At 42.8% G+C, this 14620-nt stretch overlaps 1 protein-coding gene across 1 annotated transcript in view; it reads left to right on the top strand.

Moving 5' to 3' along the window:
• Nucleotides 1–14425, top strand: part of LOC116356301 (neuron navigator 2-like) — a 20054-nt gene extending 5629 nt beyond the window's left edge. Inside the window, exons 2-6 of the mRNA XM_031801443.1 lie at nucleotides 7508–7625; nucleotides 8242–8294; nucleotides 12698–12770; nucleotides 12911–13118; nucleotides 14269–14425. Coding sequence (XP_031657303.1) covers nucleotides 7508–7625; nucleotides 8242–8294; nucleotides 12698–12770; nucleotides 12911–13118; nucleotides 14269–14425 — 609 coding nt within the window. The remainder of the gene's footprint in view (nucleotides 1–7507; nucleotides 7626–8241; nucleotides 8295–12697; nucleotides 12771–12910; nucleotides 13119–14268) is intronic.
• The last annotated feature ends 195 nt before the right edge of the window (nucleotides 14426–14620 follow it).

The raw sequence follows: 14620 nt of genomic DNA on the forward strand, positions 1-14620 counted from the left end.
AAGAGAGAGAGAGATGCAGCAAGAGAGATGGAGAGAGATGCAGCGAGAGAGATACAGAGAGAGAGAGAGAGTAGGTTAATTCCCCTTGACGTTGGCCTGTGTGAGCGGCAGACAGATGGGCTTTAAGAGCACTTCACATCTGGTCTGGTTGATGTCTAGCTGACGTTTACAATGTGCAGCAGGATGGACTATGAAACACATGCATGTGTGTGTGCGTTGTTTGTGTATGCCTTAATATTCATATATTTTGCCTGAACTGTACCAAGTTGATAGTTGAATTGAAAGTGACTGAGGCTGTTCTGAGGGCAAAAGGGGGGATAATGAAAAATTAATAATAATAAATAATAAATAATATAATTTTTTTATAATAATAAAAAAAAAGTGCCTGTTTAAGGTCTTGTGTCTGTATTGCTGACCTGGCCATGTGTAGCCTATATGAATCATATCCCAAAGCAGGCAGGCAGGCAGGCAGACAGACAGACAGACAGACAGACAGACAGACAGACAGACAGACAGACAGACAGACAGACAGACAGACAGACAGACAGACAGACAGACAGACATGATGTTGTGGTGGAGAGGATGATGAAAGACATGGCTGTGTAGCCTATCATTACACAGTTAGAGTGAAAGACATGGCTGTATAGCCTACCAGTACACAGTTAGCGTGAAAGACATGGCTGTATAGCCTATCAGTACACAGTTAGCGTGAAAGACATGGCTGTATAGCCTACCAGTACACAGTTAGAGTGAAAGACATGGCTGTATAGCCTACCAGTACACAGTTAGAGTGAAAGACATGGCTGTATAGCCTACCAGTACACAGTTAGAGTGAAAGACATGGCTGTATAGCCTACCAGTACACAGTTAGCGTGAAAGACATGGCTGTATAGCCTATCAGTACACAGTTAGAGTGAACAGCGGTCAGGGGGTTTTCTCTAGCGCTCTATTTGGAGTGACTGCACTGTGCTGTGCTGTACTGTGCTGTAGTGTAGTGCTGTAGTGCAGTGCTGTAGTGTAGTGTAGTGCTGTGCTGTGCTGTGCTGTAGTGTAGTACTGTGCTGTAGTGTAGTGTAGTGTAGTGTAGTGTAGTGTAGTGTGCTGTGCTGTAGTGTAGAGTGCTGTGCTGTAGTGTAGTGCTGTAGTGTAGTGCTTTAGTGTAGTGCTGTGCAGTGCTGTGCTGTAGTGTAGTGCTCTGCTGTGTTGTACTGTAGTGTAGTGTGCTGTGCTGTGCTGTGCTGTGCTGTGCTGTGCTGTGCTGTGCTGTAGTGTAGTGTAGTGCTGTGATGTGTTGTACTGTAGTGCAGTGCTGTACTGTGCTCTAGTGTAGTGTAGTGTAGTGTAGTGTAGTGTAGTGTGCTATGCTGTGCTGTAGTGTAGTGTAGTGTAGTGTAGTGTAGTGTAGTGTAGTGTAGTGCTGTGATGTGTTGTACTGTAGTGTAGTGTGCTATGCTGTGCTGTAGTGTAGTGTAGTGTAGTGTAGTGCTGTGATGTGTTGTACTGTAGTGCAGTGCTGTACTGTGCTCTAGTGTAGTGTAGTGTGCTGTGATGTGTTGTACTGTAGTGCAGTGCTGTACTGTGCTCTAGTGTAGTGTAGTGTGCTGTGATGTGTTGTACTGTAGTGCAGTGCTGTACTGTGCTCTAGTGTAGTGTAGTGTAGTGTAGTGTAGTGTAGTGTAGTGTAGTGTAGTGTGCTATGCTGTGCTGTAGTGTAGTATAGTGCAATGGGAATAGTCTGGGTAGCCATTTGACTAGATGTTCAGGAGTCACTTTTTAAATTTTGTGCAGAAAAATGCAGTGAAAGTATAGGGATAAAGTATAGGGTATAAATATAGGAAGAAAGTATTGGGAGAAAGTATAGAGAGAAAGTTTATGGAGAAAATATAGGGTGAAAGTACATTACTTTTTCACCACGACCTGCGATCAGAGTTTAGCCACCTATTTTGTTTTACTACTACAGTACATCACTGGTGCTGTTGTTCTATGTGCCCCACACTGCAGCCCAGCTCAGCTGCAGAGTTCATATAGCTGGGGGAGTTAGGGCCTGTCATGCCAAATAATGTCCCGCCGGCCAAAAAGTGTACCCCTCTGTGTCATAATGATTCAATTAACTATTAGCGTCCGTTGCTATATCAGTGGTGTGATGACCAAATTATTCAAAAATTTAGAGATCCTTACAGCCTAAATTAAATTCGTTATTGTTATGCAAACAAGGCTGATTTCTGCGACAATTTCGCTGTTTAAACAAGTTTTGTTTCAGTGATCTGAAAGTACGTTATATAAACATAGCAATAGACAAACAACGACACTAATAGACAAACAACAACACTAAGTCAAACACACATTTGAAAGACTACAGTATATGCAATAATTGTATATTCAATTGCATTGTTTACCTCAGTCAACAGCTGCGTCTTCCGTCCGTACTCGGGGGAGGCCTGGATGCTGTTGTTGTGTGCAAAGACAAATACCTTCAGGTTGTTCTCCCACCCTTCCTGCTACCAATCAAGGGACTTTCCCATGGCAGTCTTGAGGGTCTGGTTGGTCCATTCACCAAACCTGGAGGAGGAGGTAGGAAAGCAATTAACATATTGAAATACAGTACCAGTCAAAAGTTTGGACACACCTACTCCAGGGTTTTTCTGCATTTTTACTATTTTCTACATTGTAGAATAATACTGAAGACATCAAAAGTATGAAATAACACATGGACTCCTGTTCTTAATGTTTTGCATACTCAGTGTACAGTATGTCTGTTTTCAAACACATTTCTAGGCTATGACCTTTAAGCAAAAAGTGCCAAATTGAAACATTGTGTGCTCTCTGGTATGCCATTCATTGAAATCATGATAATTTCAGATATAATAGAATGAGATTGATAAACAAAAGATTATTTCACTTGCCCAGCTGTCTACTTGCCCAGCTGGTTATTGAATTTCTCTGAATGTTGCGCCCCTTGTCAATATCAGTGGGGTTTTCATAGTACTTTGCCTGGTTGGAAAGATAAAGGAAAATGTCCTCGATTTTGTAGCTGGCTAGCTGATTATGTAGGCTGAGGTAAATAAGTAGCAACGTCAATCGAAAAACAGGTTAAATTATTTCTTCCTATTTAACAATATGTACTTGTTAAAGACAAATATATGATAAAGAAAGAGTGTTCTCTTTCCAGTCTTTTCAGTCCTCTGAAGCATCAGGTAGTCAGCAGGTTGTCACCGTCAAAAATACCATCCTTAGAGAGCAATTCTGAGGTAATAATTTTGTGCGGACTGAGCGAGCATTTATGAGGTGAAATAGAACTAGTACTGCCTGCGTCTTCCTTCCTTCGTGACCGCTAAGAGGTCAAATAGAGCCAAGCAACCTGCATAGCAACAGACACTTTGGTTCATTACATAATCTGGTCAGAATTTTGCAAGTTCTAGCAACAGACCTAGAAACAGAAGATGGGGGGGGGGGGACTTTTTGGCGGGGGGACACTATTTGGCATGATAGGCCCACTTGAGAGCAAAGGGGAACACAATAATATTGTTTTAATTCATATTTCCTTTGGCGTATCCTAACGGGAATGAAGAGTTGCCATTGTGGTATTTTGTAGCGTAGAACTATTGCTTTTGCAATGAGGTGAAGTTAATGATACTGTTTACAAACGTTTTACATATTGTGAAACATTGGACAAGCGTCTGCCAGATCTGTCTTGAGATCCCAGATATGTTCTGACTGGAAGCACAAAATGCACATGGTCAATACTGTATGCACAGTGAACCAGACAAATGATGGATGAGTGATTCCTTGAAAGTCTCCACATTAGTCAAGAAGATTGCAGTGATCCTTGCTGCTGATTACCTGCACCCTCTCCACCAATTAGATTCTACACAGTCTAATTGCCATTTAAAAAGGAATTTATCATCTGAAGCGATACAGTACCTGACATTCAGTATAGTGAAGATGTCTTAGTTATGTGCAACTCTAGCACACTTGCTGCTGATGGCATGAGTCTATTGAGATTAGCAGGCCTATTTTGTGTGGGGCGTGCAACATCTTGTTTGGTCCTACCAGGAAGAGAAGATCCCTTTAAGGCATCACCTTAGCCTTCTACTACAGTAAACACACATCCAGCTGGCCTGCACTGACTTCCAGCCAAACCACACCACATACAGGGTTCCATACCATCAGGCTGGTTAGGCTACGTGTTTATTTTTGTGATGACTGGTGTGTATTGCATTAGGCCTGCAGTGGTTGGGTGGAGTGGTTAGTGCTCTATTGCTTTCTGCAATGCAACGAAAATGCAGGATCAAATGTAGCCTAATTAGGGGACAGTGTTTCTCTGTGTGTGTGTGTGTGTGTGTGTGTGTGTGTGTGTGTGTGTGTGTGTGTGTGTGTGTGTGTGTGTGTGTGTGTGTGTGTGTGTGTGTGTGTGTGTGTGTGTGTGTGTGTGTGTGTGTGTGTGTGTGTGTGTGTGTGCTTGCGTGCATATGCATGTATAGGACATGAATAATGTAATAGAGTGGCCTTGAGGAAGGAAGAGGAGGGTGAGGCAGTAACATGATGAGTTAGATTACCTCTGGTCCACTGACACAAATGGGATGAGCTGGCTACACACACTCTCACACACACACACACACACACACACACACACACACACACACACACACACACACACACACACACACACACACACACACACACACACACACACACACACACACACAGAGTAAAAACTGCTCCCTAGTGTTGGGCAGGACAGAACATAGATGAGGGAGCAGGGGGACCATTGGGTTAGACATGAATCATGACTAATGCTTATTAATGGACACCCCAGCTGGATAGGGGACAGCCTTTTGATATATATAATTTCCAGCAGCATACCACCCACTGCTGGCTTGCTTCTGAAGCTAAGCAGGGTTGGTCCTGGTCAGTCCCTGGATGGGAGACCAGATGCTGCTGGAAGTGGTGTTGGAGGGCACTCTTTCCTTTGGTCTAAAAAATATCCCTTCACAGGGACACTGCCCTGTGTAGGGTGCCGTCTTTCGGATGGGACGTTAAACAGTTGTCCTGACTCTCTGAGATCAGTAAATATCCCATGGCACTTATTGTAAGAGTAGTGGTGTGAACCCCGGTGTCCTGGCTAAATTCCCAATCTGGCCATCAAACCATCACGGTCACCTAATAATCCCCAGTTTACAATTGGCTCATTCATCCCCCTCCTCTCCCCTGTAACTATTCCCCAGGTCATTGCTGCAAATGAGAAAGTGTTCTCAGTCAACGTACCTGGTAAAATAACAGATTAATAAATAAATATGACTCTAGTTAACTGGCTTGCTGTTACACCTGCCAGCTGTAGTATACACTGAGTGTTCCTTTCTAATATTGACTTGCACCCCGCCCCCTTTTCGCCCTCAGAACACCCTCGATTCATCAGGTCATGGACTCTACAAGGTGTAGAAAGCGTTCCACAGGGATGCTGGCCCATGTTGACTCCAATGCTTCCCACAGTTGTGTCAAGTTGACTGGATGTCCTTTGGGTGGTGGACCATTCTTGATACACATAGGAAACTGTTGAGTGTAAAAGTTTTTGACACAAACAGGTGCACCTGGCACCTACTACCATACCCTGTTCAAAGGCACTTAAATATTTTGTCTTGCCCATTCACCCTCTGAATGGCACACATACATAATCAATGTCTCAATTGTCTCAAAGCTTTAAAATCCTTCTTTAACCTGTCTCCTCCCCTTCATCTGCACTGATTGAAGTGGATTTAACAAGTGACATCAATAAGGGATCATAGCTTTCACCTGGATTCACCTTGTCAGTCTATGTCCTGTTCTGAATGTTTTGTAGATTCAGTATACAGTTTGTCTAGCTCTGTCTTCAAAAACTGTCCATTTCTAGGCTATATCTTTAGCACAGTAACCAGCATTTTGATAAGCAAGTCAAAGTGCTGCTCATTCAATCTTATATCAAGAATATTCCAATATTCTCACCGTCTGCTGCACTTTGTGGCAGGTGTTTCTTTGCTCACACAGCATCTGTATGTTGAGTGAGATGTGGGAAAGGTGATCTTATTCTTTATACACTCTGGTTGGATAGAGGTAATTCAAGTCTTTAGCCTTTTGTTTTCAGTGGCAGAAAAGACATGTGTCTAGATAAAAGGCTCTAAATAGACCGCTGTTAAGTTCTTCACATTAAGTTTGACAGGTTCAGAAAGCAAAAAAACAAGTGCAATTTGTAGTTAAAAAAAAGTCTATGTTCAGCATTAGCAACTACTTGGTTGATGTAACTTTCCATTGACCCCGTAGTGTTGCGGTAAATACTGTGTGTTGTTTTTTGTTTATTCGTGAAAGTCAGCTGAGAGCTTTGTCTGTAGAAGACAGATTCAGGTGTTAGTGTCAAACTCTCAACACTCAGCATGTTTTCTATGCAAATCCCCGAGCAGAAGCTTACTGCTGATCAGAGAAACACTGTGCAGGGAAAAAAATAGCAACCTGTGCTGTGATCTCAATAAATACATTTGTTTTGTAATATCTTTAAACGACCCTGAATGGTGTACATTTATTCAAACCATATTTCCCTGACAGGATAAATTCAGTTGTCCACATTGAGCATTCCACCTAACCTGAGTCACCTGCATAGAGGCAGGAAGTATTATTCAGATTTTTCAGGGGGTGCTGCAGCACCCTTACTTCCCCCGGCTATGGTCACCTATTCAGTTCAAATCAAATCAAATGTATTTATAAAGCCCTTACATCAGCTGATGTCACAAAGTGCTGTACAGAAACCCAGCCTAAAACCCCAAACAGCAAGCAATGCAGGTGTAGAAGCACATTGGCTAGGAAAAACTCCCTAGAAAGGCCAGAACCTAGGAAGAAACCTAGAGAGGAACCAGGCTATGAGGGGTGGCCAGTCCTCTTCAGGCTGTGCCGGGTGGAGATTATAACAGAACATGGCCAAGATGTTCAAATGTTCATAAAAAAAAACAGCATTGTCAAATAATAATAATCACAGTGGTTGTCCAGTTTAGTCATTCAAAAGTATTTTCTTCCTGATTTAATCTGTATTGTAAGCATAATAATCTCATAAACAGATTGGGCCTAACAGTTCACTGGTTTCTGTCAGAACAGACAGATGTAAAGTGACTGAGATGCTAAAATGTAGGAGATGCAGCAGCAGTAAACATCTAATTATGAACAAAACCCCTCAGATTACAGACATCTCACTCCAGTGCTCTCAGGCAGTGAGTTTCTGTCATACTTCCTACTCTTTCAAACACATGATTGCTCACTCTCAGAGGAGAATTGACATTGTGCTCAGTGGCCTGGTTTCTGGAGGAATGTGAGTATCCCTCCTTGGAAAGCGAGTGTGTTCTGACTGTGCATTACATTTGGAAGGCGTTATCTACAGGTTATTGCTTTGCCTTTATTAACAAGTAATGTAGGATCTGTGATTATTATACTTTGATTGTATTTCTTTCTATGTATGTCAATTGTATGTCTGTGTTTTGTTGTTGGGCAGATTTACACGGACTGGGCCAACCATTACCTGGTGAAGTCGGGCCGTCAGCGACTGATCAAGGACTTGCAGCAGGATGTGACAGATGGAGTGCTATTGGCTGAGATCATACAGCTTGTGGGTAAGGACTTCCCTAGCATTTATACTCTATTGGTAACTTTTTATCAGCAAATCCATTGAAATTATTTCTCGCTTAAGATTTCATGTAATCATTATGCATTTTGTATTGGCTTTCCAATGGCAGGCCCAAACGTGTGTTTTTTTTGCATGGTTATCATATTATACTGCCTAATATTAGTATAATATGATTAGTCACAGTGTGTCTCTCTTCTCTGGAATTCAAGTCACTGGCCTCTGTGGTCGTTATTGTAGAGAGGTTAGGAGGGATCTTTAGGTTAGGAGGGGACTTCAAAATCAGTGTTTCCTGCATGGAAAGTAAAGCAACTTGAGACTGAAACTCTGTTTTTCCCAGGGTGGGTGAGAGGTTGAGCAGCGAAGCCTATCATCATTGCATCTACACTGTTCATTGTGCTTCATTGGAGTGAATAGAGGGAGTGTGGTTAGTGAAAGCTACATGACTGGTGCTATTTGATGAAGACTGTATCAGGTGCTGTATGGGTGTCTTCAATGTGACTTGTCATTGTGCAGGGAAAGTCCCAAAAAGGATGTGTTACTTCATCATGAAAATATCCTCTTTCATTTATTTCTCTCTCTTTTGTTTCATCTTTCTTTTCTAGCGAATGAGAAGATAGAAGACATCAATGGCTACCCTAAGAGCCGGACTCAGATGGTGGGTGTTGGTGCTGTGTTTACTCTGTCACATAAGGTGATCAATCCTCCACACCCTAAAACAGAGATACCTGGGAGGCTTGCACTACTAACAACATTATAGTATGGATCATGAGTTATCACGTGTGATTATTGAGCAAACACAACCGGATGTTCCTTCCCAAATCTGAAATCCTGATTCTCAGAGAAAACCCCTGGTGGCATCTGCTTCTTTCTCCACTGTTTCCTGTGAGGGAATGGCCATGCCTTTTTTAGTGATGCCCTACTACAGTGGGGAGGCATTAAATAGACTGGTATCCTATTGAGGGCCATCTGCCACCCAAACAACCTCTCTTGCCTATTTGGGATTGAACCAATCTGGCCTGTGCCCACATACCTATCCATGATGGATCCTTGGGTTAAACATCCACTCGACCTCGTTATTGTTGAAATCTCGCTGGACGTACTAGCCTCTATTTGGGTTGTATGATAATCCAAGATAAATACACTGAACAAAAATATAAACGAAACATTCAACAATTTCAAAAATGTGACAGATTTACAGTTCCTATAAGGAAATCAGTAAATGTAAAATAGAATCATTAATCTATGCATTTCACATCACTGGGAACACATATACGTAAAAAAAGGGGGGCATGGATCAGAAAACCAGCGCGACACATCTCCTTCACGTAGAGTTGATCAGGCTGTTGATTGTGGCCTGTGGAATGTTGTCCCACTCCTCTTCAATGGCTGTGCAAAGTTGCTGGATATTGGCGGGAACTGGTACATGTCGATCCAGAGCATGCCAAACTTGCTCAATGGTTGACATGTCTGGTGAGTATTCAGGCCATGGAAGAACTGGGACATTTGCAGTATCCAGGAATAATGTCCAGATCCTTGCAACATGGTTCCGTGAATTATCATGCTGAAACATGAGGTGATGGAGGTGGATGAATGGCACAACAACGGGCCTCAGGATCTCGTCACGGTATCTCTGTGCAATCAATGCCATCAATAAAATCCAATTGTGTTCATTGTCCGTAGCTTATGGCTGCCCATACCATAACCCCACTGCCACCATGGGGCACTGTGTTCACAATGTTGACATCAGCAAACCCACTCGCCCACACAACACCACACACGTTGTCTGCCATCTGCCAAGTACAGTTGAAACCAGGATTCATCCATGAAGAGCACACTTTACCAGTGTGCCAGTGGCCATCGAAGGTGAGCATTTGCCCACTGAAGTCGGTTACAACTCCGAACTGCAGTCAGGTCAAGACCCTGGTGAGGACGACTAGCATGTAGGTGAGCTTCCCTGAGACGGTTTCAAACAGTTTGTGCAGAAATTCTTCGGTTGTGCAAACCCAAGGTTTTGTTAGCTGTCCGGGTGGCTAGTCTCAAACGATCCCGCCGGTGAAGAAGCCGGATGTGGAGGTCCTGGGCAGGCGTGGTTACACGTGGTCCGCGGTTATAAGGCCGGTTGGACGTCCTGACAAATTATGGTAGAGAAATTAACATTAAATTCTCTGGCAGCAGCTCTGGTGAACATTCCTGGAGTCAGCATGCTAATTGCACACTCCCTCAAAACTCGAGACATCTGTGGCATTGTGTTGTGAGACATTTCGGCACATTTTAGAGTGGCCTTTTATTGTCCCCGTCACAAGGGGCACCTGTATAATGAGCATGCTGTTTAATCAGATTCTTGATATGCCACAGCTGTCAGGTAGATGGATTATCTTGGCAAAGGAGAAATACTCGCTAACAGGGATGTTAACACATTTTTGCACAACATTTGAGAGAAATAAGCTTTTTGAAGATTACTGCTAGGTTTTATTTCAGCTCGTGAAACATGGGACCAACACTTTGCATGTTGTGTTTCTATTTTTGTTCAGTATAGTTTCATATTATTAGATATATCTGTCTTTCTTACGGTTACATTCTCTTTATCTGACCCTCTTTCACTTGGACAACCTCCCTCAGTGTAATAATATGTAGCTCTCCCTCTAGCTGACGCCTCTTCCACCCTGCACCAGGTCCCAACCACCCACATTTCACAATGTATCTATAATGTATCTATACAATTGCTTTTCTCTTGTGATGGACCAGAAATGAGGAAAATATGGTTGTTATTAAAATGATGAGTAGCTCTATGAATTGATGTCTTTCAGTAAGCCTCGCTACCTCAAAGTGAACTTCCTGGATTTTAGTGTAATGGATGGGAAGTAGTTTTGATTTAATCTGAAACACGTTGCTTTAATTGTTGGGAAACTTTCCTGCAGTTACTAGTGGGTGTTCATGAATTGCATGTAATGATCTGTGGTAAGGTCTGAATGAAGAGAGGTTAATGATTGAATTGTGGCCTATATGCTATTCTAGTTGTACTGTATGTTGGAACCATCTGAAGGATGGTTTCAGTTGGTGCATTGTACAGTATTATTTCAGCTTTCATCATTAGTGGTTGGTTATAATCCAAGAGGGGCCATATGGTTAATGATTTGACAGAGATTTTCCTACAACATTAAGCCTAATGTTATATTATCATTGTATGGTGACACCATATACAGTTCAATTTAAACTCAGTTTTTCACAATTCCTGACATTTAATCAGAGTAAAACGTCCCTGTCTGAGGTCAATTAGGATCACCACTTCATTTTAAGAATGTGAAATGTGAGAATAATAGTTGAGAGAATGATTTATTTCAGTTCTTATTTATTTCATCACACTCCCAGTGGGTCAGACGTTTACAGACACTCAATTAGTATTTGGTAGCATTGCCTTTAAATTGTTTAACTTGAGTCAAACGTTTTGGGTAGCCTTCCACAAGCTTCCCACAATAAGTTGGGTGAATTTTGGCCCATTCCTCCTGACAGAGCTGGTGTAACTGAGTCAGGTTTGTAGGCCTCATTGCTCGCACATGCTTTTTCAGTTCTGCCCACAAATTTTCTATGGGATTGAGGTCAGGGCTTTGTGATGGCCACTCCAATACCTTGACTTTGTTGTCCTTAAGACATTTTTACACAACTTTGGAAGTATGCTTGGGGTCATTGTCCATTTGGAAGACCCATTTGCGACCAAGATTTAACTTCCTGACTGATGTCTTGAGATGTTGCTTCAATATATCCACATAATATTCCACCAGTCCCTCCTGCAGCAAAGCACCCCCACAACATGATGCTTCCACCCCCATGCTTCACAGTTGGGATGGTGTTCTTTGGCTTGCAAGGCCCCCCCCTTTTCCCCCAAACATAACGATGGTCATTATGGCCCAAAAGTTATATTTTTGTTTCATCAGACCAGAGGACATTCCTCCAGAAAGTATGATCTTTGTCCCCATGTGCAGTTGCAAACCGTAGTCTGTTTTTTTTATTGCAGTTTTGGAGCAGTGGCTTCTTCCTTGCTGAGCGGCCTTTCAGGTTATGTCGATATAGGACTTGTTTTACTCTGCCTATAGATACATTTGTACCTGTTTCCTCCAGCATCTTCACAAGGTCCGTTGCTGTTGTTCTGGGATTGATTTGCACTTTTCGCACCAAAGTACGTTCATCTCTAGGAGACAGAACACATCTCCTTCCTGAGCGGTATGACGGCTGCGTGGTCCCATGGTGTTTATACTTGCGGACTATTCTTTGTATAGATGAACGTGGTACCTTCAGGTGTTTGTAAATTGCTCCCAAGGATGAACCAGACTTGTGGAGGTCTCCATCTTTTTCCCCGAGGTTTTGGCTGATTTCTTTTGATTTTCCCATGATGTCAAGCAAGGAGGCACTGAGTTTGAAGGTAGGCCTTGAAATAAATCCACAGGTACACCTCCAATTGACTCAAAGGATGTCAATTAGCCTATCAGAAACTTCTAAAGCCATGACATAATTTTCTGGACTTTTCCAAGCTGTTTAAAGGCACAGTCAACTTAGTGTATGTAAACTTCTGACCCACTGGAATTGTGATCCAGTGAATTATAAGTTAAATAATCTGTCTGTTAACAATTGTTGAAAAAATTACTTGTGTCATGCACAAAGTAGATGTCCTAACCGACTTGCCAAAACTATAGTTAGTTAACAAGAAATTTGTGGAGTAGTTGAAAAAGTTTTAATGACTCCAACCTAAGTGTATGTAAACTTTCAACTTCAACTGTATATATATTTAACTAGGCAAGTCAGTTAAGAACAAATTCTTATTTACAATGACCGCCTACCCCGGGCCAAAACCTAGCTCGGACGACGCCCTTTGGGAATCCCAATCACGGCCGGTTGTGATACAGCCTGAAATCAAACCAGGGTTTGTAGTGATGCCTCTAGCATTGAGATGCTGTGCCTTAGACCGCTGCGCCACTCGGAAGCCCCAAATGGCCTTTGCTAATGTATGACTGCTCTATCTGTACTAATGAAGTTCCATGCCGACTCCTCTCTCCTCTCCCCCAGATTGAGAACATTGATACCTGCCTTGGATTCCTGGCAGCCAGAGGGGTGAACATCCAGGGGCTCTGTGCAGAGGGTACGTCAAACTGCCACTATCTACCAGACACTCTCCCTCATATCTGCTGCTAATGTAGAGCATCTAATGAATAACTCCATATTACAACGGACTGTGGAGAGGAAAAGATACCAACCTCTCTGTCTCTCCTCCTATTGCAGAGATTCGTAATGGGAACCTGAAGACCATTCTGGGTCTGTTCTTCAGCTTGTCCCGCTACAAGCAACAGCAGCAGCAGCAGAAGGTGTTGAAACAGCAGGCCTCTCATCAGCCAAAGCACAGCACCCAGCCTGGACATACTCCCCATAGATCACCAGCCCACAGCTCCACTGCACCAGAACACAAAGCAGCATCAGATATGCTGTCCAGGTGAAGTACCTTGTAACAACCCAACCTCCCGTTTCAACACATGGCAAGATCTCCATTGTTTGGAGAAGCTCTGTGAGATTATTTATGAGTAACCGCAGTCCCCATAAAATGTGACATGCATTCCTCATGTTCAAATGATAGTGTTGTTGATATCATCCATACTAATTGTGTGAAGCTTCATCTACATTGGTGTCCATGCCATTGGGTAGCAGGTCATCTTCTTTGAATCTCCTTGTTTTTACATAACTTGTTCAAGTTTATATGATCCTTTTGATCTCATATAAGCTGCTTTCAGATCTCTGTCTGCTTTTACATTGTGTCTACCCATCCCTCTCTTTCTCCTCCATGCAGTCTATCAACCAAGGCTTCAACAACTCAGAGTAAAGGGCTAAAGCTCTCTGTGGCTCAGAGAAAGTCTTCTAGGTCAGCTTTCATCTATCTCTCTCTTTCCCCACTCTCTCTTTCTCTCTTCCCCTCTTTCTCTCGCTCTCACTCCTCTCCCCTCTCTCTCCCCCCCATAGACACTGCATGCTGCAGTCCACTCACACTGTTGTAGATGAATTAAGTCTAGTGTTTGAAAAGATTCCCCATTCTCCCACTTAATTTCTGATAGTCTTGTAGTGTGTTAGACCTTTTTATTTATGTAAACACTTGCATCCTGGTGTGTTTGCTGTGTGCATGGTTTAGTATTATGGAAGTGCTTCTCAACCTGTCTGTTTCACCATGTTTGAGTGTATGTCCAGTACCTTTTCATGGATTATAAAAAGATCAGCATACGGTCATTCAATACCACCACCTACTGGTGTAACTGTGCAACCACATGTATCTCCCCTGAGGTGTTTTTCCATAGATTTACATTTTAGCCATTTAGCAGACGTGATTTACAGTGCATGCATGTTTCATACTCTTCCCACGTGAGAATCGAACCCACAACTCTGGCACAAGTGCCATCCTCTACACACTGAGCCACACGGGACCACCCTTTCATTCAAGTACTCACAAATATGTTAATGATACACTCCTTAATAATGTTATTTGAGGAATTTTATTTCATCCCCTTTAGCAGATGTTTAGAATTATGCCGGTTAAGAAGAGCATTTCTACTGTTCAGTGTTTATTGAACTAGTCACTATTTCCGTGTGGCCCACAGACTGCCAGGCCCCACCACGCGAGTCTCAGCCCCAGGCAGCGAGGGGAAACATTGCGGGGCCTCCAACAGCAACCGCCGCAGCCAGAGCTTCAACCACCATGACATGCCCAAGTCCTCCAGCAGTGACAGAGGTGAGTTACCGTACATGAGGAAGTGATCCTGTGCTTTTAGAGGCCAACCACTTGGGGTACACCCATTTGAACCCCTGTGCAACAACAAAGAAAAATATGAAAACAAATCTCCTGGATTCAGAGCAATCTTGTCTAGACGGTTATCCTAGAAACAGACACATAAACAGATAACCTATGCATACGTGGTTTCTATCTTATAATTTTCTATGCTGTTACAGGAG

Source organism: Oncorhynchus kisutch, linkage group LG22 (assembly GCF_002021735.2).
Source record: "Oncorhynchus kisutch isolate 150728-3 linkage group LG22, Okis_V2, whole genome shotgun sequence".
Classification (NCBI taxonomy): domain Eukaryota; kingdom Metazoa; phylum Chordata; class Actinopteri; order Salmoniformes; family Salmonidae; genus Oncorhynchus; species Oncorhynchus kisutch.